The sequence below is a fragment of the Prionailurus bengalensis genome, chromosome A2 (assembly GCF_016509475.1).
Source record: "Prionailurus bengalensis isolate Pbe53 chromosome A2, Fcat_Pben_1.1_paternal_pri, whole genome shotgun sequence".
NCBI classification, from domain to species: Eukaryota; Metazoa; Chordata; class Mammalia; order Carnivora; family Felidae; genus Prionailurus; species Prionailurus bengalensis.
In genome coordinates this window covers 103565512-103589156 of record NC_057348.1, presented here as the reverse complement: position 1 = coordinate 103589156, position 23645 = coordinate 103565512, and the positions used below count along the sequence as shown (strand labels likewise).

Here is a 23645-nt window from a genome sequence, read left to right as displayed (position 1 = left end):
TATTTAAATTAAATATCCAATTTTACTTATTAGAAAATAAAAGCTGATGTACAAAACACACAAAGGAAGAAGCTAGCCATAAACATGATCATATGGATAATCATACATTGTTTGCAACATTTTTAACCCTATTTACAAATACATGAACTTAGCATTTTACAACAACGCACACTTAATAGAAAAATAAACATGCTTTTGGGGCGCCTGGGTGGCTCAGTCAGTTAAGTGTCCGACTTTGACTCAGGTCATGATCTCACAGGTTGTGAGTTAGAGCCCCGCATCAGGCTCTGTGGGGCTCCAGCTCAGAGCCTGGAGCCTGCTTCAGATTCTGTGTCTCCCTCTCTCTCTGCCCCTCCCCTGCTCATGTTCTATCTCTCTGTCTTTCAAAAATAAATAAATGTTGGGGCGCCTGGGTGGCGCAGTCGGTTGGGCGTCCGACTTCAGCCAGGTCACGATCTCGCGGTCCGTGAGTTCGAGCCCCGCGTCAGGCTCTGGGCTGATGGCTCGGAGCCTGGAGCCTGTTTCCGATTCTGTGTTTCCCTCTCTCTCTGCCCCTCCCCCATTCATGCTCTGTCTCTCTCTGTCCCAAAAATAAAAATAAAAACATTGAAAAAAAAAAATTTTAAATAAATAAATAAATAAATAAATAAATGTCAAAAAATTTTTTTAAATAAATAAATAAACATGCTTTTTACTTAATATATGTAATGTAGTATGGCTAATACACTTCTAAAAACTGACAGTGTATCAAATATTTCCAATAGCAAATTGTTCTCATTGAAAATGTGAATTTATCAGTGTGTATACTGACCAAAGTAATAATTCACAAAATCAGCAGTGAGAGCAGGTTGCTTATGCTTTCTCCTTCCATCCACACTAGAACTAGTATCTGAATTGTCCACTGGGAAGATATCTGTACTGATTCCCATTAGCTCTGCTTTCCGCATCAGTTTACGAATGGCTGAAGCACTGCTAGTGAGTGGTCTGGGCAATTTTTCCCTTGGAACCCAGGCCTGGGGTCTGGTGGATCGAGCTAGTTCTGCTTTGGCACGATATTGCTGAAGCCGGGCATTGATTCTTGCCTATAAAAGAAAAGCATATACATTTTAAAAGATATTAAAATGTAACATATTCCTTATGATTTCTACTTGTATGTTTAGAGATAGTAAAGACAACCAGAATTTCCTGTATCAAGGCAAATTGTATCTATCCACAGTTCTTAAGATAATATTCTTGGATTACAAAAAAGGTCTACCCCAGTAACGAATCCAGGTCCTAGTCTATGATCCGAGTTGTCAGAAACTAATTTGACTGAACTGAAGTTCCTTTTCTCAATACCTGCAAAAGTCTCTATAAGTTCACTTAATTTACATAGAAATACATTTTAAAAGATGGGCAAATTGATCAAATCTTTTACATAAGCAAACACTAAAACAGACTGAAAAAAAGATATGGTCAACATACTGCACTGATAGAATAACTTCTCTAAGCCACATTTTTCAATGTATTTGGAAACGTGCTTTATAAAAGGCTTCTCTGTTGACTAAGGAGTAACATATTCAGCTACAAACTACACTCACTACCTTAATGACAATCTACTTCCTAGGTAACTAACCAAACTTCATAATTACATTTCACATGTCATTGGCACATACACATGAGATGTGAAATCCATAACCTTGAAAGAAAAAAACATGAGTTTTGGCATGAATCCCATACCTGTGCTTCTGGTGACAGTTGCTTCTCCCTTTCTTGCAAAGACATTTTACAATAGGATTGTAGAGCCAAGTAGTTTTTTCTCTTCCACTTTCTGTCTAACCTATCTGCATGTTGCTTACAATAAGCAAAAAATGGATCTGCTATATCCTATACCAAAAAAAAAAAAAAAACAGAAGGGAGGAGTGAATATTTTCACTTCAAAGGGTTATAAACAACCTAACACAAGAGATAATATTTGCTTTTTGAAGAATCTCCTATGTTGTTGGTTATTTCTAAAATAAATTACAAAAGTAACTTTTATACACAATGATAAAAATTGCTGCGTTTGAAACTTAATCCTGTATATCAACTTCAAATTAACAACTATTTTTTTCTTTAAAGGGCCTTGTATATTTAAAAACACTGAAATAAAATCTTAGGTATTGTAGTCAAACTTGTGTACCTAAAAAAATAAGCACTGTTTAAAACAAATAGAATTTTCATAATCGTAGGTAAAAGCCATCATTAAATATTAAAGTTATGTATACATAGATTAATATTACAAAAAATACATCCAGAAAATACAGGACTAGCTAACACAGATAAGTGGAACATTTTTAACTGGCTAGCAATGCATGGCCAGATTCTACCCAAGACAAAAATGGATTAAGAAGGGCAGACTTCTTTTTACTTTTTACTTCTATTTACTGTCAATTGAACACATTAGGTATCACCTTTAACTCTTTATACAACTTTAAAACCTCAAACAGAAAACATAGCTCTCTCATAGCCATCTCTCAGGATACTAACCTAAAGGGTCTATTTTTTATTCATAAAGAGTAGAGTACCAAAAAAAAATTTACTCTATCAAAAACAAAAATAATTTGTAAATATTTAGCCAAAACAAGTAATCTGCATTGTGAATGCCAAAAAAATAACTGGGAGTTCATTCTTTAGGTGTGTCCCAAGGAGAAGAAATAAAGATAAGCTCTCCATATACAGTTTTTATCCAAGTTATGTTAGAAGGGTCTCTTAGTAAGGTGAGATTTTACAACCCAAAGAGAAATGATGACACTAAAAAAAAGAAACAAATGAGAAAGAACAGAAAGGAATATAATAACAATAACAATAAATATGAGGTATCCTTAACATAAAAAAAGTGTATGAGGCATTCTGTAGTGTGGTATCCACAAATGTCACAATATAGTACTGTGGATAACATCACAGAATTTAGAAGTACAAAAAACCCCGACACAATTTGAGCCACTGAAATTTAATGCATGAATGATTTCAGTCCATTAAGTCAAAGGTTATGGGGGGAAAAAAAAATCAATAAAAATCTATACTCTATTTCCACTGTTTCAATGAGAACTTTCTACATGGTAACAGGGTGCGAACAATACTTTATACGAAATACTTTATACGAAATACTTTATACGAAAATTATACTTTATACGAAAATTATACTTTATCACAGAAGAAACTACCATATGGTTTACATGAAATATAAGTAACCTTAAGGGAAACTATATGGTGTGAAACAAATTTCTGTCAGCATAACTGAATCTGTGCTATTGTTCGATTTTAATAATAAATACATTATATCATAACATGGTTTGAACATTCTAAATAATTTGGAATTCTCACAAAGCAGATCAGAAAGAATAGAAACTTTCGGGCACCTGGGTGGCTCAGTCAATTGAGCGTCCAACTCTCGATTTGGGCTTAGGTCACAATCCCAGAGATGTGGGATTGTACTCCATGTTGGCCTCTGTGCTGACAGCATGGAGCCTACTTGGGATTCTCTCTCTCCCTTTGCCCCTCTCCCCCACTTGCCACTACCCTCTCTCTCTCTAAAAGAAAGAGAGAGAGAGAGAGAGAGAGAGAGAGAGAGAGAGAGAGGGAGAGGGAGTGAGGGAGAGAGAGAAAGAAAAAGAAAAGAATAGAAACTTTAAATGGATCCTCACCACTGAGATAAAAAGTACTGTCAGAAGGCTACAAAAAGTCATTAGAATATAGTAAGGTATATGATGTCACTAGATGAAACTAGGGTACTTACTCTCTTTTGCCACCTTGCTTTTACTGCCTATATAAAACAGCCATTAAGAAGAAATCCCACTTAACAAACCAATCTGTAAAAGGGGCGGCGGGGAGGGGAGCTTTCTCGAATGTCATATAAAATTGAAACAGAAGATATGCCCACAAACAGTAGATTTGTTTTACTTTAAAATTTGTCTTTTAATTAAATATGCTATTATATTACATGAATCTTAGTCTACAGAAGTATAATAGCCACGAACTTCCTTTAACAGAATGATTACTGCCAAGAGCAAATCTTATTGATACTGATTCTTGGGTTTTAAAACACTGTTCAGAAATCTTTATAATTTTCCAATTCTATAAATGTTTATAAGAAGACATCAGAAACACATGTAAATAGATTTAAATCATTCCCCACAAAAAAGTACACCTAACAAGGAAGCAAATGTGGAGAAAAGTCACATTTTGTTATTCTAGCATCCAGAATTCCTACCTAATCAATCAAGGGAGGCAGCAAGGCAAAGGAAAAGCCTCAGGTCCTGTTTCTACATCCTGATTTATTTCAATTTCCCCTGTAAATTTCCCCAGATGAGATTAGAGACAGAGACATGCAGACCACAGATGCAAACTATTTATTTAATGTAATACTGTGTTTCGTTTGTTTCATTTCCATGTGCATGCCTTTAGATACAGGGATGTATGCTCTAAATCACTATATTAGACTCTCTTACATTCCACTGTCCCATCATGCGGCTTTTGTTAGCCACTGTCTACCCTCCCCCCAAAATGTTGAATGGCAACTATACAAAGGAACCCAAACTGCCACAGTATGACAGGTAAAGCTCTCAATAAGTTCTAAAAGAAATGGCTATAAAGGAGTCTTCCTGATTGCAAAGCTCAAAGTTTTCCGTAAGTACAGTAATACCCTACCCTACAGACTCCATGATCTGGGTATTCACTTGGGATTTATCTCATCTTCTAAGTCTTACTTGTACTGCCCCTCTGCATTGCTGCCCACCATCTAGAGTGTAGTCAATACTAATCCACATAACCTTATTATATAATTAATTATGCTTCTATGTCTTCCTAAGAGCTGTAAAAATGCTCAAAATTTATCCAGTACCCTTCATCAATTAAAGTACAATTCTTAAGAATCAAAGCTGGTACAAAAACACGTATCCAACACATAACTGCTATAGAATTCATTTATTCATAAAATATATCCCTCGGGGCTCCTGGGTGGCTCAGTCAGTTAAGCATCCTACTTCAGCTCAGATCATGATCTCACGGTTTGTGAGTTCGAGCCCTGCACCAGGCTCTGTGCTGACAACTCAGAGCCTGCAGCTTGCTTTGGATTCTGTGTCTCCCTCTCTCTCTGCCCTTCCCCTGCTTGTGCTCTCTCTCTCTCTCTCAAAAATGAATAAACATTTAAAAAATGTAAAAAAATATATACCCCTCAAAATCTGCTCAACAAATTTTCATTACATTATCTTTTTTACTTGTTTCTTGTCTACAAAATAAATGGGAAAAGATAAAGACCCAATATAAATATACATATATATTTTTATGTAACACTGAAAATTTATCCAGTAAAAGAAGGAACACAACCAAAGGTTTATAGGTACACCACAGATCCACCATGAACAGATAATAAGAATTACCAAGCAAATACTCAAATACCTATCTAACACAAGAACTTAAAGAAATCAACAAAACTTAGTCTCAGGACTCCTTAACAGTCTTCAAAATTATTGAAGACCTCAAAGAGACCTATGTGAGTTATTTTATAGATAGTCCCCATTAGAAATTAAAAAACAAAATTTTAAAACATTTATTCATTTTAAAATAACAATAATCCATTACATGTTAAGATAAATAACACTTTTATTAAAAATACTATAATTTACATATACACAAACTCAGTGAGAAGGGTGGCACTGTTTTACATTTTCAAATCTCTTTAATGTCTAGAGAGCTCACTTTATAAAAGATGGCTGGATTCTCAAAACTATTTCCACATTCAGTATGTTATATTGTTATGCATCATATAATCTCTGAAAAACTCCACTATTGCTCATGAGATAATTAAGAGTAAAAAATGTATATACTGTTTTCATATTGTTACAAAGATAGTTTCAACCTCACAAACCTCTTGAAAGAAGATTAAGGAGTCCCCAAAATGTGCTTTGAAAAAAACTGTCTAATCTAAAGCTAATAAACCTGGAAGGAAAATTATAAGATTAAAAACACTTGTAAAGAGATAGAAATACAGATATTGAAGAAAGGGTAATGATTTTATTTAAAGAAACAGAGCAAAGTTATCCAAACATAATTTCAGATCCTCCTATAAAAAATGCTGACATATTAATGCTTTAAAACAACTTGGATTATGTTTCATTTTACCTGTCAGATCTCGCTATAAAAAGTTTAACATGTTTTCCAAATGTCTAACTAGCTTTAAGACTGAAAAACTCATATATTGTTTACTCTTGAAATTTTAGACCAGTGATCTAAGCAAAGACTTTAAAAATACGCTTGTTAATTTCTTCTATCATGCACACCTATTGTAGGACATAATAGAGTTATGAGACATCTTATGAACATATTCACCAATGATAGTTTTAAATAAACCTACCTCTTCTGCTGCTGCCTCTGAAAGCAGACCTTCCTTCTGGGCACAGGTCACATGGAAATAGGCTCTGCACATCCCTGCATCACAGCTAATGCAAACTCCAGTTCTAGCAAAACGAGGGTCTTCACAGAAGCTACATTCCTAAAATGGAATAACAGGAAAACTCTCAGAATAAAAATATCTCTAAAACAAGACTGCATTCTCATACAAAGCGTCCATAAAATACAAATAGTGAATCAATAGCGTATCAATAAAACAATAACTGTGGGCAAGAAAAGAGTTTATATGAAAAAATTCTCTCTAGAATTCTAATGAACCAAAATTCCACTGATACAATAATGATGACACTAATAATAATAATAATAATAATAATAATAAGGATTTACTATGTGCTAGCCACTATTCTAAACACTTTACATATATTAACATATGTATCCATTTGATCCACTATTCCACACTAACATATGAAAGACGTATTACCTCCATTTTACACATGAGAAAACTGAAGACAGGTTAAGAAATCTGCTCAGAATAACACAAAAAAATAATTGTCAAGTCAGTCTTCAAACCAGAGTAATCTAAAAGTCATTGTTCTTAACCATGAAGCTATAATGACTTGGACAACATAATACTGCTTGGAAAATGAAAGAAAATAAGTAAGAAGCCAGAGAAATTCGCCAAAAAAAATCTAGGTACTGGAACCAAAGAAATCATTTTTAAAATATCTTTAAGAGAATTAAAAAGTAATCTTATGTAAACAATCTGATGAAATTGGTTGTGATACACAATGTAGCCAACTAGTTAAATCCTTCCTGAATACAAAGGGAAGAACTGTAAAACTGAAAGTTTCAACAAATGAAATTACCCCCAATCCTCCCCAAATTTATTTTTTTATCCTTTTCACTATCTATACCACAGAGAGAGAAAAAGAAATCTAGTCTTAAAATATAAACTACTCTAATGATAGGAATCTTCGTTTAAAAAAAAAAACCTGCTAAACTGTGACAGATTGCCAGTAGACACTTAAAGAAGAACTGTTTAGTAAATATATTCTAAGTAAATTAAATATAACAGAAACACATACAGAGGAAAATTAAAAAGTTTCAGTAGACACTAAAAATATCATTTTAATACTGTAACAGTAAGTAACTACCTAGGAGGTAGACAGCACCCAACTGATACATCAGCAATGAATGAAAACAGCAAGAATAGGAATCTGGGTATAGATGTGAAAATATACCCAAATCCTGACACTCTACTGCTTGGTTAAGGTTTTGTTTTTTTGTTTTTTTTTTTTTCCTAGTAACAGTAGGAGGCATATGGTAGGATGTATCAGCAAATAGTAATGTAAACATGAGACCAAAAAAGAGACAAAGAATGAGACAGAAGGAGAGAAGATGGAAGAGAGAGAAATGGAGAAATTAAATTATTTCAATAATGTCAACAGCACAAACAGAACCAAAGTGCTTAAGAAGTTCCCAAACTAATTTAATGTAATACGATGAAGTTGAAGGGATTTCAGAGTGAATACAAGAAAAAATTTCCTGACAAAAAGTCTTATAAAGACTATAGAACAATCTAACAAAGAAATGGGAATCTTCTTCAATTGCCTGAATCATTTAAAATGCTAGGAGAACTATGCTAAGCAACTGAGAACACAGGGGAGAAAGTAACCAGGATTAGGAAATGGATAGATAATGTGGTCTAGAAGAACTGTCCCAGTTATAATTCACATCACTGACTGTACCAATAAGCTAGAGAATACATAATTTTTTTACTCTACTTTCTAATCATACTTCAAAACAAAAGAAGGTGATAATGAAAAATCAGCTGACGATTATATATTTAATGATTCTCTTTTTCAGTTCAGAGGTCATTGCTGGTTTCAGTTATATGAAGTAATATCTGGTTCTTGGTTTTTTTCATTGCTTCTAGATTTGTAATTATGATAATAATGTGTGCCTAATGAAAATTACTTAAGCCAGTCCTTTCTAGGCTCTGTGCTCGTGAATTCTGAAGCTGATCTCAAAAAGCAATAACTTTCACTTCCAATAATGGTGGACTAGGTAATACTAGGTAGGTATTAATCCTGCTAGAAACTAGAAAATGTGAACAAATTATTTTTTTTTTTAACTATAGCTTAAGGCATTAGAAAGATAACAAGATAGTACAGAATTACCTGAGGACCAGGAAAGTAAGTTCAGTGCTTGGGCCTGCTTTTCTCCCTGGGGTCTTTAACTAATTCTGGAGAAAAAAGCTGCAGACAGTTCAATAGAAATTACCCAAACTAAAGCACAAGAGTACTGGAGTGAGGCTGGAGGGTGAGGGATTGGGGCTGTGGTTAGAGTCTGAGGAGAATATTCTACATATAGCAGCAGAAGCTGTCAAATTTTTGAATTTTCACCATCAGAATTTTCCAAAAACCTTTAAGTTTCCCACCCACCTTAATGTATTACTGACACTATTACAGTCTTCCTTCCCAATTTCCCAAGGGACAGTAATGGAAGAGAATGTATCAGTGCCTAATTGGTTCTAGTATTCCAGGGATGCCTATAATAACTATATACCTAAGTTTAAGTTAGTAAGTGTATTTTTTGTTTGTTGTTTTATTTTTTGAGAGACAGAGAGAGACAGAGTGTGAGTAGGGGAGGGGCAGAGAGAGAGAGGGAGACACAGAATCCGAAGCTCCAGGCTCTGAACTGTCAGCACAGAGCCCGACTCAGAGCTCGAACTCACAGAAGGTGAGATCATGACCTGAGCCAAAGCCAGATGTTTGACCGACTGAGCCACCCAGGTGCCCCAGTAAGTGTATTTTTATCACTTATAATCCTAAAGCTCAATCAATAAAAACTAATTTATAAATTATTGAGGCTGAGAATGATTTGCAAGGCAGGCTATGCAGTCATTTAAAAAAAAAAAAAGTCCTTGAAACCTGAGTAAAATAATAGGTGTCCCTTTTCCTCTTTTCATAATTTTGGTAAATTTCACTTCAAAAATAAAGTCAGAAATTAGGTTTGTATTTGATCTTACTGATCTGAGAACTCATGTGTACTAGGGAGTATACTAAATACCACAAAAATAGAAGTAGTATCAATTATCATTTTACCCCATAGGTAACTCTAAATTAAGAATACATGAAAGAATTTATAAATTACTGGCTTTCTGGGAAAATTACTAACAATAATAAATGATTTAGTGCTAAATGTTCTACAAATAGTATCATTACTAATAAGCATTTCTGTAGTGAACAACGATATCAGTAAAAAGTCATATAAACAAATTTTTCTCTTTTAGACAATCAAAAACACTGCCTCACCTTGGCACCATATTTGGAATAGTTCATTTCTGTCAGTGTTACTGGTCGTAATTTGTCAATATCTCCAAAGGCTACTCCAGGAACATACAGGGCACAGACAATATGAACCCATCTATAAGGAGAGAAAAATATGATTTTGCAATCAAACTTTCATAAAATGCCCACAAGGAAAATAAACATAAAACACGTGTGTGCCATCACAAGTAACTACTGAAAGAATTCTATGGTCAGACCTTCACAATCTCCCACAACTGAAGAATATGGAATAAGCACAACTCAATAAGCACTACTTTTCTAGCAGCTTAGCCCAAGCTAAGAATTAACAACTATAATTGCCTTTCACTTAAATTCACTGCACTTTGCACTTACCTGTTATTCTTAAATATTTGCACAAAACCACTATACAAATGAAACGTCATTTTCTTACTCATGGGAAGATTCACATTCATTATTTTAAGCTCTCTGAGAAGGATCCTAATTTAAGAACTGTGAAGTAATTCTGTAGTAAGTAAGTAAAATTGCTCTTTCTTATTACTTTTTTCTAAAAGCTGTTGGAGAGACCATCAGGACAATTCAAAATTTGGGTGGGGGGGGAGCCTGGGTGACTCAGTCAGTTAAGAGTCCGACTCTTGATTCTGACTCAGGTCATGATCTCATGGTTTTTGAGTTCAAACCCCACATCAGACTCTGTGCTGGCAGCAGGGAGCCTGCTTGGGATCCTTTCTTTACCTTTCTCTCTGCCTCTCCCCTGCTCGTGCATGCTCTCTCTCTCTCTCTCAAAATAAATAAACTTTAAAAAAATAAATAAAACAATTTTTGGTGGACATCCTTTCTTTCTTCCCAGGTTAAAACTGATTGCTAGAAGACTGTAGAGAACAGTTATATAATATAAGGAAGTCCTATCTCATTCAACTAATCTGTTCACCATTCAACCTTTGTACTTAAACTTACATGCCCCACATACATTTTTTTTAACTCTGAATGATGCTGCAACACTAAACAAAGAATGCTCAAAGTTTTAGTACATGAAAAAGTTGCAGTACACAGAATGGGGAGTTGATTCTAATTCTTTTTTAAAAGCTGCACTAAAAATGCATTTAGGAACCCTTTGTTTACTTACAACCATACAATATATGGGATCAATGGTTTTAAAATTTTAAACAGATCTATATCACTTCTTTAAGAAAGAAGGTAAAAATGAGATGGTAAACCTGCCTTCACCTTGTGACTATATTAACAATAAATTCTGCTTTATCACAGTTTGAGAGGCTATCATTGCCACATGGCTGTGTTTTGTGACACACTGTAAGTTTTAAAAGAAGATGACTAAGAATCATTTTATAGAGGTCCTGGGGAAAATAGTTATGAATCTTTAAAAATTATCTTTTTTATTGAGAAGAAATTCCAAGATTTTGAGATTTTCTTGATAGACTGTTTTAATTCAACCTCCCAAATGCATCCCGCGGAGTTCAATATAAAGATACACATCTTCAACAAGCAGCTGCTTTCTCAATTTAATTTGCACAGTTTTTTCATGCTCCACTGGTGTATTAAATGCCACTGTACTCTGCAGGAGTTTATCTTTGATAAACCCAACAGCTGGCTGCTTGCTTCCTACTGACCTTCTGAAAATGTTTTAGTATAAGCCATGCAAGTACTACAGATTTAAACTGCCATTTCAGTGTGATTGGCACACAAGTGTATCATTTCCCCAAATCACTCATGTGAGGATGCCAACTTGGGTCTTTATTAAAACACCTATCAAACAGCTGAGACAATTTCCATCCTTTGTAATACCTGTTGTAAATATTTTTTTGTTCATTTGTTTAACTGCACAAACATTAGAACTCTATAATTAATACAAATTGAAAAATCAAAACGAATAGTCTTCTTTGTTACTTTAACATCCATTTTGCTTGGAGCTATGATGACAGATGTTGACTGAGGAAAGGAATACAAAACAAGCACCACATAAAGCCACGAAAAAACAGAGAGTCAAAATTGTCATAGCATAGAAACTATTAATAAATTCTTTTAAATTCACATATTTTAATAAAGAAAACTAACCAGATACTTACCAAAGGCTCAATCAGAATGGGAACAATTTTATTTTTAAAATATCTGATTTTTGAGACAGCGCAAGTAGGGGAGGGGCAGAGGGACAGAGGATTCAAAGTGCTGCTGACAGCAGTGAGCCTGATATAGGGCTCACACTCAGGAATCTAACTGTGAGATCATGACCTGAGCCAAAGTCAGACACACTCAACCGACTGAGCCACCCAGGCACCCCAGAATGGGAACTATTTTAATCAATCAAATTTGATTTTGAAACATGTGTTTGTAGTGCTTTTACAATAGGTAAAATAAATCCACTTTCATTGTCATTTTCATTCCATTTATTCACTCATTAATCAATTACTAAGTCACTGCTAGAAACAGAGCACCGCAGAGGCAGTTTAGAAGTTACAATTATGTAATGTGAAGTGCTTTCAGCATAGTGCTGTGCATGCTATCTCTAAGTTATTAGAGTCTATTATTTCCCATAATCAGACCACTTAGAGTAAAATACTCTTCCTAAGGAATGGAATAAAAATTTAATGACAAAAATGTACTCATGGTTTTCTTACATTAGATCACATCATTTCCTATGTAGAACTTCCAGCTCCCATCAGAAACAAAGGGTGAAAAAAAGCCCATGTGGTAGAAGTCAATTTCAAAACTTCTTTCATTCTTTCCACATATTGTTCTTTTTTTCCTCCCATTTTCCATTTGAAACTAGAATACTATATGGCTTTGATCAAATCTTCTTGGCTATTTTTTTGCCTTGAATCAAAGCATATCAAGCTTCAACAGTATCCATTAAACTGTATCAAGACCTATAATTTCCACCATAGCCTACAGGTTAAGTGTGGGTATCAATGCAAATAAAATGTTCAAATACTATAATGGAACTTTTGCCAGGCCATACCATCAAGGTAGTGTCTACATAGGTAAGACCCATAGCAGTCAGTGCAAATATTTCTCAGTAAATCTAATTAAAGAGGCCTATCTTTTCTCCATACAGAAAAAATTTTACAAGCTATTTTGTGGATTATAATAGCATGAAGAGACAGGTACTTTATAGTTTTCCAACAGAACTTTCAAATTATGAACAAGAAAAGAGGTAAAACAAATTCTCTTCCCTAAAAGCAAACTGTTTTCCAAAGTTGCCCTACTTATTCACCACAATTTATCACCAAAAATTTCAACTCTTGGAACGAAATAGTTACCACAAGGAATTTATGCAGCTGGTACTCTATGATTACTTTAAGAAAGTAGAACAATATTGGTAGTAATAAAGCACTAGTAGCAGCAGTGGAAGCAGGAGTAGAAATAAGGAGACATTTATTAACCACTTATGTTCCAGAAACTGTACTGTTTATAGGAATCACCTCATTTAATTCTCTCAAAAGGGCTAAGGAAATGGAGGTTTAAAAAGGCTTTATCACATGTCTATAATCACAGTTGGTAAGGAAAGACCAGAATCCAAATATAGGCAGTCCAACTTGAAAGCACATACTTCTAATGCTGTAAACTCCCTAATTCTGGTCCAAGTCAGTGCAAATGTGAAATAATGCCCATGTCAATGATACAGACTAAAGATTTTATCTTCTTGGATGGGCAATAAGGAAGAAGAGGTAAGATTTTTAGCCATTTTTCCCAGACATCAACACCCAGGGTTCTCCAAGATTCCATGGTAGATTCTATGTTGTCCCAACAATCTTATACGGCAACATTTCTCACGGGCTTCCACTAACTCAGTTTGAAAAATAAGAAAACTATTTTTTACTTTACTGAAGTAATATGTATTAAATTTTAAAGGCTATCCTTTATTTTGGGATAAAATGTATATCCTATCCTTTTCAACATTAAAATATGGCAAACCATTCTGAAAATCTGTATAGGTTATCTTGTTCCCATCCGAATATTAAACATGTTTTTAAAAAAATATTGAAATAACATTATATCACAAAATAAAAAACAATATATTTTAGTACTCCTCTTATATTGGGGAAGGGGGGATAGGCAGTGATCCATAAAATAAAATCTTAATCATCTATTCCAGATGGTAGTCTCTTGGGCAAAAACCAAAATCATGGGAAATGTCAACACTATTATGACAACAATCTCTCAAATTTAATAATAAAGATAAGTGTGAACATAGTGAAAAGAACACATAGGTCTTTGTGCTAGTTATCAATTTACTGCCTCTCACCTCCAAGTCCACCTGTAAATATCTGCTAAATATGAAACAATGGACAAAATCCCTTTAGCATTTCTCCTTCACAGTGAGCATGATATTCTCCACCTGTAAATATCTGCTAAATATGAAACAATGGACAAAATCCCTTTAGCATTTCTCCTTCACAGTTAGCATGATATTAAGCTGTCTTAGGAGAAGTTGTAGACAGCACTGCAGGAGGAAGTTATTTCTCACCAGGGATGAAGAAGGACATCTGCCAGTGTGCTCTGCCTCAGCCACATACACCTACTCTCTGTAACCTCAGAGGCCAAGACTGGAGACAATTTTTCTGTGCCTCTCTTAACACAGACACCACACACTACAGACATCCCACCACTGCCCTAGCTCCCTCTGCAACTTGTGCTTAGACACCCACTTGCCAAGAACTAAAGACCAGTTCTGGCCCAAGCAAACCAGCAAACATCTCTGCCCTCTAGTAGGTTGCAGCTACACCTTCTCCAACAAAGTTGAACCCCAGTCTGTGGTGGGGTCTTCCAAGTTGGTCATTCCCTGGTTACTCTCCCTCGGCCTTAGGATATCCTTTAGAGTTCTTTTATATTATAATTACTTTTCTTTTTAATTTTTTTTTTAATTTTTTTTTCAACGTTTATTTTTTTTTGGGACAGAGAGAGACAGAGCATGAACGGGGGAGGGGCAGAGAGAGAGGGAGACACAGAATCTGAAACAGGCTCCAGGCTCCGAGCCATCAGCCCAGAGCCTGACGCAGGGCTTGAACTCACGGACCGTGAGATCGTGACCTGGCTGAAGTCGGACGCTTAACCGACTGCGCCACCCAGGCGCCCCTCTTTTTAATTTTTAAAAATGTTTTTATTTATTTTTGAAAGAGAGAGACAGAGTGAGAGCAGGGGAGGGACAGAGAGAGACGGAGACACAGAATCCGAAGCAGGCTCCAGGCTCTGAGCTGTCAGCACAGACAGATGCAGGGCTCGAACTCACGAACCATGAGATACTGAACTGAGCTGAAGTCAGACACAACCAACTCAGCCACCCAGAAGCCTCTATCATAGTTACTCTTTATCATAGCTTAATAATTCTGTAAATTAAACTTTCCCTTTTAAAATCACTGTATGCGTTCTGTCTCCTGATATACTCATTAAGTCAGATAGATCTGGGTTCAAATTTGACTGTTCATCAGCCTGTGGCCTTGATCAAATTAAAATTACTTAATGATCTGAGCCTCCAGTACTATACCTATAATATGGAAAACTTTAGCCCCTGTCTCATCATAGAGTCATTACTGGGATTAAATACAACTATGGGCATAAAAGCAAATACAGATAATCAATAAATGGTCTTTTCTCCTCCTTCCCCTGATGTGTAGCCTACTGTCCATTTACTCTATGCCAAATATATATATATATATATGTTTATATGTATATATATACATATATGTATATGTTTGTATATATATACATATATGTATGTGTTTGTATATATATATGTATATATATATGTTTGTATATATATGTATATATATATGTATGTATATATATACATATATGTATATATATACATGTATGTGTATATATATGTTTATATATGTATATATATGTGTGTGTATATATATATACACACATATATATACATGTGTATATATATATATATATATATATATAAAGACACAATCAAATCTAAGTATGTAACTGAAAAAATTATAAATAGAAGAAGACACATTACAAAGCAGACACATTAACCCATCAGAATTATGACAACAACCTTCCAGCATCTGTCTCCTTGAAAATTCCATCCTGATTGGGACATAGTTCACAGCTAGGGGAAACACCACATTTACAGGCATCACAAAACCAAGGTTCAGTGGAGTTTTCAGAAGCTGAACTCATAATTGAGTCACTCTCTCCGTCAACTCCATAGCAACCTAAAAAAAAAAAAAAAAAAGTATGATTAAATAATAAAATCACAAAACAAAAAGTGGAAAAAATTCTGAAAAACTAATGGTTTATAAAAATGATATCAAAGTCAAAACACGTAAGTGAAATTTTATAAAAATACTTTTCACCTACCATAGTATGCACAATGAAACAACCTTTTGAAGGAGTTTTAGATCTACTGAAAAAGCGTTACAGAAGTAGAAAAATATACAGTTCTTTAAAAAAATTTTTAATTTACAAAATTACATAAAAATAGAAGTTTTCATTAAAAAGAAATCAGATTATATCTAGGAACAATTGATTAACAAATATTTATTGTGCTCCCTTTGTAATGGACACTTAAATTTATATAAGACCATGTTCATGCAAAACAAACATACAATCAAAGAAGCCTCTAATGTAACTTTGGAGATGGCAGTTAAAACAAAAACCCATATAACCATAAATACAAAGTTAAGTATTAATAAAAGGAAAATAAGACAGAAACCCACACAGACATAAATTAAGGCTATAGAACAATTTGAATAGCTCAGACTAGAGTCAGACAAGCTGGGTTCCATTCATAGCTGAGCCAACTTCTAGCTCTAGAAGATAGTTGATCTTTTTTAAGCACTTACAATTCTATCTTCTGTAAAAATTTATTCATAACTCAAATTAATGAAAACAAGAAATTACTCTTTTTCTGTTTAACTTAATAATCTGAGAGAAGTTAAATTATTTAAGCAGAAAATGTGATAAAAATTTTTAAAGATCCTCATAAACATACCAAACAAACAAGATTAGTTAACATAGGTCTCTACATTTTATATTAGGTCATGTTATACTTCAACTATCTTTCAATTATTAAAAGCAAAAAGTTTCTTTATCAATGCAAATATACATGCCTGCAATTATAAATTATATTTAAAGTTACTATGTGGGGTACTTGCTTCAGCAGCACAAATACTAAAGTTACTATGTGGGCTTCTAGATCTGACTAAACTTTTTATAAAATCAAAAAGATCACTCTTAAGATTGAACTTAAAAAGAGCAGATTAGAGGGGCATCTGGGTGGCTCAGTCAGTTAAGCATCCGACTTCAGCTCAGGTCATGATCTCACGGTTTGTGAATTCGAGCCCTATATCAGACTCTCTGCTGTCAGCACAGGTCCCACTTCAGATCCTCTATCTCTGCCCCACAAGTGGGGAAGGGGCAGAACAAAAAAACATTAAAATAATGCTTAAAAAAATAAGCAGTAAAATAAACATTAAGAACAAAAATAGTAGATTAGATGTCAAACCTGTAAGCCAACAGGAAATTCAGGCACAACACCACTGTTAACATTTTGGTTAAGATCAGGTTCTCATTAAAATTCCTAAAACTCAATTTTATCAATGAACTCTGTGTTGATCAGGCTGTTATTGCCTGACAAACCAACCAAACTCACTAGAAAATGATGTTACGGGGCGCCTGGGTGGCTCAGTTGGTTAAGTTGTCTGACTTTGGTTCAGGTCATGATCTCACAGTTCGTGAGTTCAAGCCCCACATCAGGCTCTGTGCTGACAGCTCAGAGCCTGGAGCTGGCTTCAGATTCTATATCTCCCTCTCTCTCTGCCCCTCCCCTGCTTGCGCTGTCTCTCTCTCTCTCTTCCAAAAATAAGTAAACATGAAAGAAAGAAAGAAAGAAAGAAAGAAAGAAAGAAAGAAAGAAAGAGATGTCACATCCATTGTCATGAATAATTCTTTCTCAGTATAAAAATACCAAGAAGATGTATTGGCATGAACAGAGTACTGATAAATATGGAATCCAGTGAAGGGCAACTGAAAAGTTAAGAGATAATTTCACCCAGACTATAAAAAGCCATTCAACCTCTTGATGATTTATAATAAAGAGCACTGGTGACTACAATAGTCATGACTCCTAAATAGTTTTCTTTTCCCTAAATGATGCTTGACACAACACTTCATGTTATCTAATTTCTCTTCTTCTAGAAAGAAAGACACTATGCTTATGATAAAATATCCTTAAGAGAAAAAAAATTAATGCACAAATGGTAATAAATTACAACTTCATTCTAGGCCTAATGTATGCCCTGGTCATCTCTAAGCTTGGGTATTTCTCCAATCTCCTAAGACACATTTATTACCTCTTCTAGATAGGTTGCTTCTACAGACAGATAGCCAAATTATCAACCACTCAAAGATCTCTAGCCAGGTTTATTCTAAGAAGGTAGTCTAAGTGCCAAATTTTAAGGGGCATCCAAAGTGACCTCCAATAAACTAAAAAAACAAAAAACAAACAAAAACAAAAACATACACACAACAAAACAAAACCACTATGAGAAGCATATATACACAATGATCGTCTGTCAAAAGACTCAAGACTTAGCACACAGGTAAGTTTATATGCATGCAGTGTAAGATGTGATTATCTGACCTGGTTACACACTAAATAGACAATAGGAGCCTAAACTAGAGAGTATCTTCTCACAAATACCAAAGATAGCCAATTAAAATAACTATATAAATACTGAATTAAATCACCCAGAAAGAACTATACACAAGTAGAAAATAATTTCATCTACTCCTGAAACCAATACTGCACTGTATTTAATATTTAAATTTTAAAAAGGAAAAAATATGGATATAAAAAGAAAATAATTTACTAGATGTCATTAATTTACTAGATGTCATTAATAAGTCAATAGTCATATGTAAGTATTTTACACAATGCTAAAAACTGAATATAGATTACAATTAAAATAGGCTGGTAGGCAGAAAACTAAAAAGTTGGTTTACAACTATGACTTATATAAGCTGCCTCAAGCAGATGCCATAATTGTCACCTTTATGCTATTCAAAGGCATAAAGGCAGAACCTTATGGTTCCTTAACCATAAGGTTAATCATGTTAACCAGGAACCTTAACATGATCTGAAAATTGTGCAAAAGAATGCCAAAGAAAAGATTTCTTTTTTTTTTTTTTTAATTTTTTTTTCAACATTTATTTATTTTTGGGACAGAGAGAGACAGAGCATGAACGGGGGAGGGGCAGAGAGAGGGAGACACAGAATCGGAAACAGGCTCCAGGCTCTGAGCCATCAGCCCAGAGCCTGATGCGGGGCTCGAACTCACGGGCCGCAAGATCGTGACCTGGCTGAAGTCGGACACTTAACCGACTGCGCCACCCAGGTGCCCCAAAGAAAAGATTTCTAAGGACCCAGACTACAATACATAAGACTAGCCAAGAAATAAAAACTCATTAATTTAATATCATTAAATTGTGGTTGGTAATAATCATCTTCACTTCTGTTTAGATATACATTTTTTAGATGGCAAACCCTAAAATGAAAAGGAAATATAATTTTCTTCTTGAGAGCAGTTATTATTGACTGTCACCAATAAAATAAAATTTTTCAATAAAGGCAACAGTAAACAAAATATTGTATTCAAAGCAAACTCAAAAACAAAATAAAAAATAATCTGCTTTTTCAAAGGGTTATACAATACTACAAGGAAAGAATCTATTTTCTTTATAAAATAATGTTCCTTTGAAGTAAATTCTTTCATCTGTATTCACACAAAGTAGGCAATTATCAAAATAACAAAGCCCCCAAGGGGCTATCTATTTTATTCATTTCATTCACCAAAATCAAGGTAAATCACAAAAAATTTCTGCGATTAGAATACAGAAAATTTCAATTCTATTTTTTAAAGAATATTCTACACACATAACAAAAATTTGCACAGAGATTAAGCCACCTACTTACTAACAACCTCAAGAATAATTTTTGAAGGATTCTCCTTGGCAATTCCTGTTCTGTAACCTAGAAGATTGGTACTATGTAAGTTCAAACATCAACCAGCAGGTGCGTATTTCTTCTTCAGCTTCAATAAGATGATTCACAGTATGTTGTGAGATTTATAGAGTTCTTCACCTGCCACTTTTCCAGTATTTCTCTGCCATGCCTATTGGGTTTACTGACCAAAGTTCTAACATGTTATGTCCACTCTAATCCATTTTAATTAATGACGAAATCCATTTTTTAGAAGTTTATTTATTTTGAGAAAGAGAGAGGGGGGTAGGGGGAACGCATGTAGGTGTGCGCACACAAACGGGGCAGGGGCAGAGAGAAAATCCCAAGACAGGGCTTCAATCTCAGGAACCATGAGATCATGACCTGAGCCACAGAAATCAAGAGTCAGATACTTAACTAAGCCACCCAGGTGCCCCAATGACTAAACACATTTTAAGATCTTTTTCTTTCTTCTATACAAAACAGAATAGGAACTACCATAAAACATGTAATTCTACCTATGTAATTCTACCTATGTAATTCTGAGTAGAAGATGCAAATTTTTTTCATTTGGGCAAACACTTAAAATTAATAGACATATAAAACCTATTTCATATAGTTTTTTCATGTTTTCAAATGTTTGGACATTCAGAATTTGAAAACATGTTTCTTTTTTTTTTTATGAAATTTATTGACAAATTGGTTTCCATACAACACCCAGTGCTCATCCCAAAAGGTGCCCTCCTCAATACCCATCACCCACCCTCTCCTCCCTCCCACCCCCCATCAACCCTCAGTTTGTTCTCAGTTTTTAACAGTCTCTTATGCTTTGGCTCTCTCCCATTCTAACCTCTTTTTTTTTTTTCCTTCCCCTCCCCCATGGGTTCCTGTTAAGTTTCTCAGGATCCACATAAGAGTGAAACCATATGGTATCTGTCTTTCTCTGTATGGCTTATTTCGCTTAGCATCACACTCTCCAGTTCCATCCACGTTGCTACAAAAGGCCATATTTCATTTTTTCTCATTGCCACATAGTACTCCATTGTGTATATAAACCACAATTTCTTTATCCATTCATCAGTTGATGGACATTTAGGCTCTTTCTGTAATTTGGCTATTGTTGAGAGTGCTGCTATGAACATTGGGGTACAAGTGCCCCTATGCATCAGTACTCCTGTATCCCTTGGATAAATTCCTAGCAGTGCTATTGCTGGGTCATAGGGTAGGTCTATTTTTAATTTTCTGAGGAACCTCCACACTGCTTTCCAGAGCGGCTGCACCAATTTGCATTCCCACCAACAGTGCAAGAGGGTTCCCGTTTCTCCACATCCTCTCCAGCATCTCTAGTCTCCTGATTTGTTCATTTTGGCCACTCTGACTGGCATGAGGTGATACCTGAGTGTGGTTTTGATTTGTATTTCCCTGATAAGGAGCGATGTTGAACATCTTTTCATGTGCCTGTTGGCCATCCGGATGTCTTCTTTAGAGAAGTGTCTATTCATGTTTTCTGCCCATTTCTTCACTGGGTTATTTGTTTTTCGGGTGTGGAGTTTGGTGAGCTCTTTATAGATTTTGGATACTAGCCCTTTGTCCGATATGTCATTTGCGAATATCTTTTCCCATTCCGTTGGTTGCCTTTTAGTTTTGTTGGTTGTTTCCTTGGCTGTGCAGAAGCTTTTTATCTTCATAAGGTCCCAGTAATTCACTTTTGCTTTTAATTCCCTTGCCTTTGGGGATGTGTCGAGTAAGAGATTGCTACGGCTGAGGTCAGAGAGGTCTTTTCCTGCTTTCTCCTCTAAGGTTTTGATGGTTTCCTGTCTCACATTTAGGTCCTTTATCCATTTTTGAAAACATGTTTCTATGGCCATCTAATTAGGATCAACCTCTGAGCAACACATGAACCTACACAAATTGTATTTAAGGAAAACTAATATAAATGTGTCTACAATTGTTCTGATTTATACACGGGTATGGATAATCCAGTGGATTTTTTTTCCATTCAACTTTTCCCAGGGGAGTAGAAGACCTGCAGTCTTCCAACTTCCAACTATGTAACTTTGGACAAACCACATCTCTGAGACTGAGTTAAACTGATCTGCAATATGTATTCAATAATATCTCTCCTAATTATCTCTCAGTATGGAAAGAAAAAAAATAGGAACCCAAAAGTTGTCATTTAAAATTTTAAAACATTTTTTCCGTTCTTAACATCCTATCACTAAGACCTCAGATTTTTATTAAAAGAAAAAAAAAATTCAGTAATACTATTATTTGAGAAAAGATGTGATACCTATGACAAAACATAAAAGAACCAAAGTTCTTGCTGACTTATAAAGTTCAAGTGGTTATAACTTGAACATACTTTACCACCCAATAAACGTTCACAAGGATATATCTTTGCATATACTAAGAAATACAAATGGTCTAGGGCTAGTTAAAAGACCACAGACTGAAAATGAACAGGGGGAAAACATCTCTTAGTAGACCGTATCTCATTTAATGCATCAGCTAAGCCTAAGGTAACTGCTGCCAAGTGCATTACCTAATGCTCTATCACATACTATATGACACATATGTGACAGTTTTCTTCACACATAGTACAATCAGTGTATCAGGATAACTGACATTACACTCAGGGGTACCCTACTATTACAATTCAGTTATAAGATCTTGTCACAAAGGTGTTTATACTAAATGACAAGTTGGAACTCTTCAATTTCAAAGAGAAAAGAGTTTCATCTATATTTGGATGAAGAGAGTACTCTGAAAAGTAATCAGACAGTTATACATTTTATAAGCAATATTTCAAGTACTGTCTTATAGCAAAATCTCGACTTAAACACTTCTCTTAATTATGCTTAAGAATAAGTATATTTAAAAAAAAGACGAAAAATAAAAAGAGGAAAAATTAGAAGAAAAGATAAAGGAACTATACCAAAACACTAACCTATGGTTGTCTGGATATTAGGACTATTAGAAATGTTTCCTCTCTCTGTTCTACATTTTATTTACTATCTGTGTATTATATCAGGATGGACAGTTTTCTCAAAAATGAAACATTCAGGAAATTTCTGTTTAAACCATGAGATGTTTAAGAAAAAAAAAATCCATGGCTGAATTATAATATAGAAGTTTGTCACTTAGGCACCTGAATTTAAAACAAACAAAAAACCCAGCAACACTAGCTTTCCATTATACTTCAGAAAATTTCCCTTTCTCTGGATTAATTTTATATAAAAATTCATTCTGGAACTTAAAAAGTAGTACAGAGAGATTTATAGCTATAACTGTATAAAAATGAACATTCTAACATTGAAAAATACCACAAAGTTAACAAGCACTGGAAAGGGTGGAAAAAATATTTACAAGAATCAAAAATATTAGCAACACATACAGGACAAAGGATTAACATTAAAACAAATTCCAGTAAATCAATGAGAAAAAGACAAGTAGAACCTATTAAGAAATGACAAAGGAAATATACAGCAAGTAACAGAAAATAAAATGCAAATGACAAGATACCAAACCTCACTCATAATAAGGTGAGCGCATATTTTAATAAAATGAGAGTCTCCAAAAGATTAAAATAAAATTTACTAATATGCAGTGTTATCAAGTAGTTTGTACATTATTGTTAAGAATATACATAAGTACAGTTTTTGAAGGTCATTCTGGCAATTCTTTTTAAAAGTTAAAACATACTTATCTTTTTTGTTTGTTTACATTTATTTATTTTTCAGAGACAGAGACAGAGCACAAGTGGGGGAGAGGCAGAGAGAGAAGGAGACACAGAATCCAAAGCAGGCTCCAGGCTCTGAGCTCTCAGCACAGAGCCCAACGCGGGGCTTGAACTCACAAACCATGAAATCATGACCTGAGCCGAAGTCGGATGCTTAACTGACAGCCACCCAGGAGCCCCAAAACATACTTATCTTTTGATTCAACAATTTCACTTCTAGGAATCTATCCCACAGAAATTATTACATGAATAT

At 34.6% G+C, this 23645-nt stretch overlaps 1 protein-coding gene across 5 annotated transcripts in view; it reads right to left on the bottom strand.

Moving 5' to 3' along the window:
* The window catches only part of PHF14 (PHD finger protein 14), a 213954-nt gene that overhangs the window by 159506 nt on the left and 30803 nt on the right, over positions 1-23645 (bottom strand). For 4 of the 5 annotated variants that reach the window (XM_043588972.1, XM_043588973.1, XM_043588976.1 and 1 more), the window contains exons 5-9: positions 15706-15865; positions 9687-9798; positions 6374-6511; positions 1720-1866; positions 812-1082 (exon numbers count right to left, since the gene is read on the bottom strand). In XM_043588972.1, the coding sequence (XP_043444907.1) occupies positions 812-1082; positions 1720-1866; positions 6374-6511; positions 9687-9798; positions 15706-15865 (828 nt within the window). The remainder of the gene's footprint in view (positions 1-811; positions 1083-1719; positions 1867-6373; positions 6512-9686; positions 9799-15705; positions 15866-23645) is intronic. The other variant, XM_043588974.1, reaches the window with a different exon arrangement.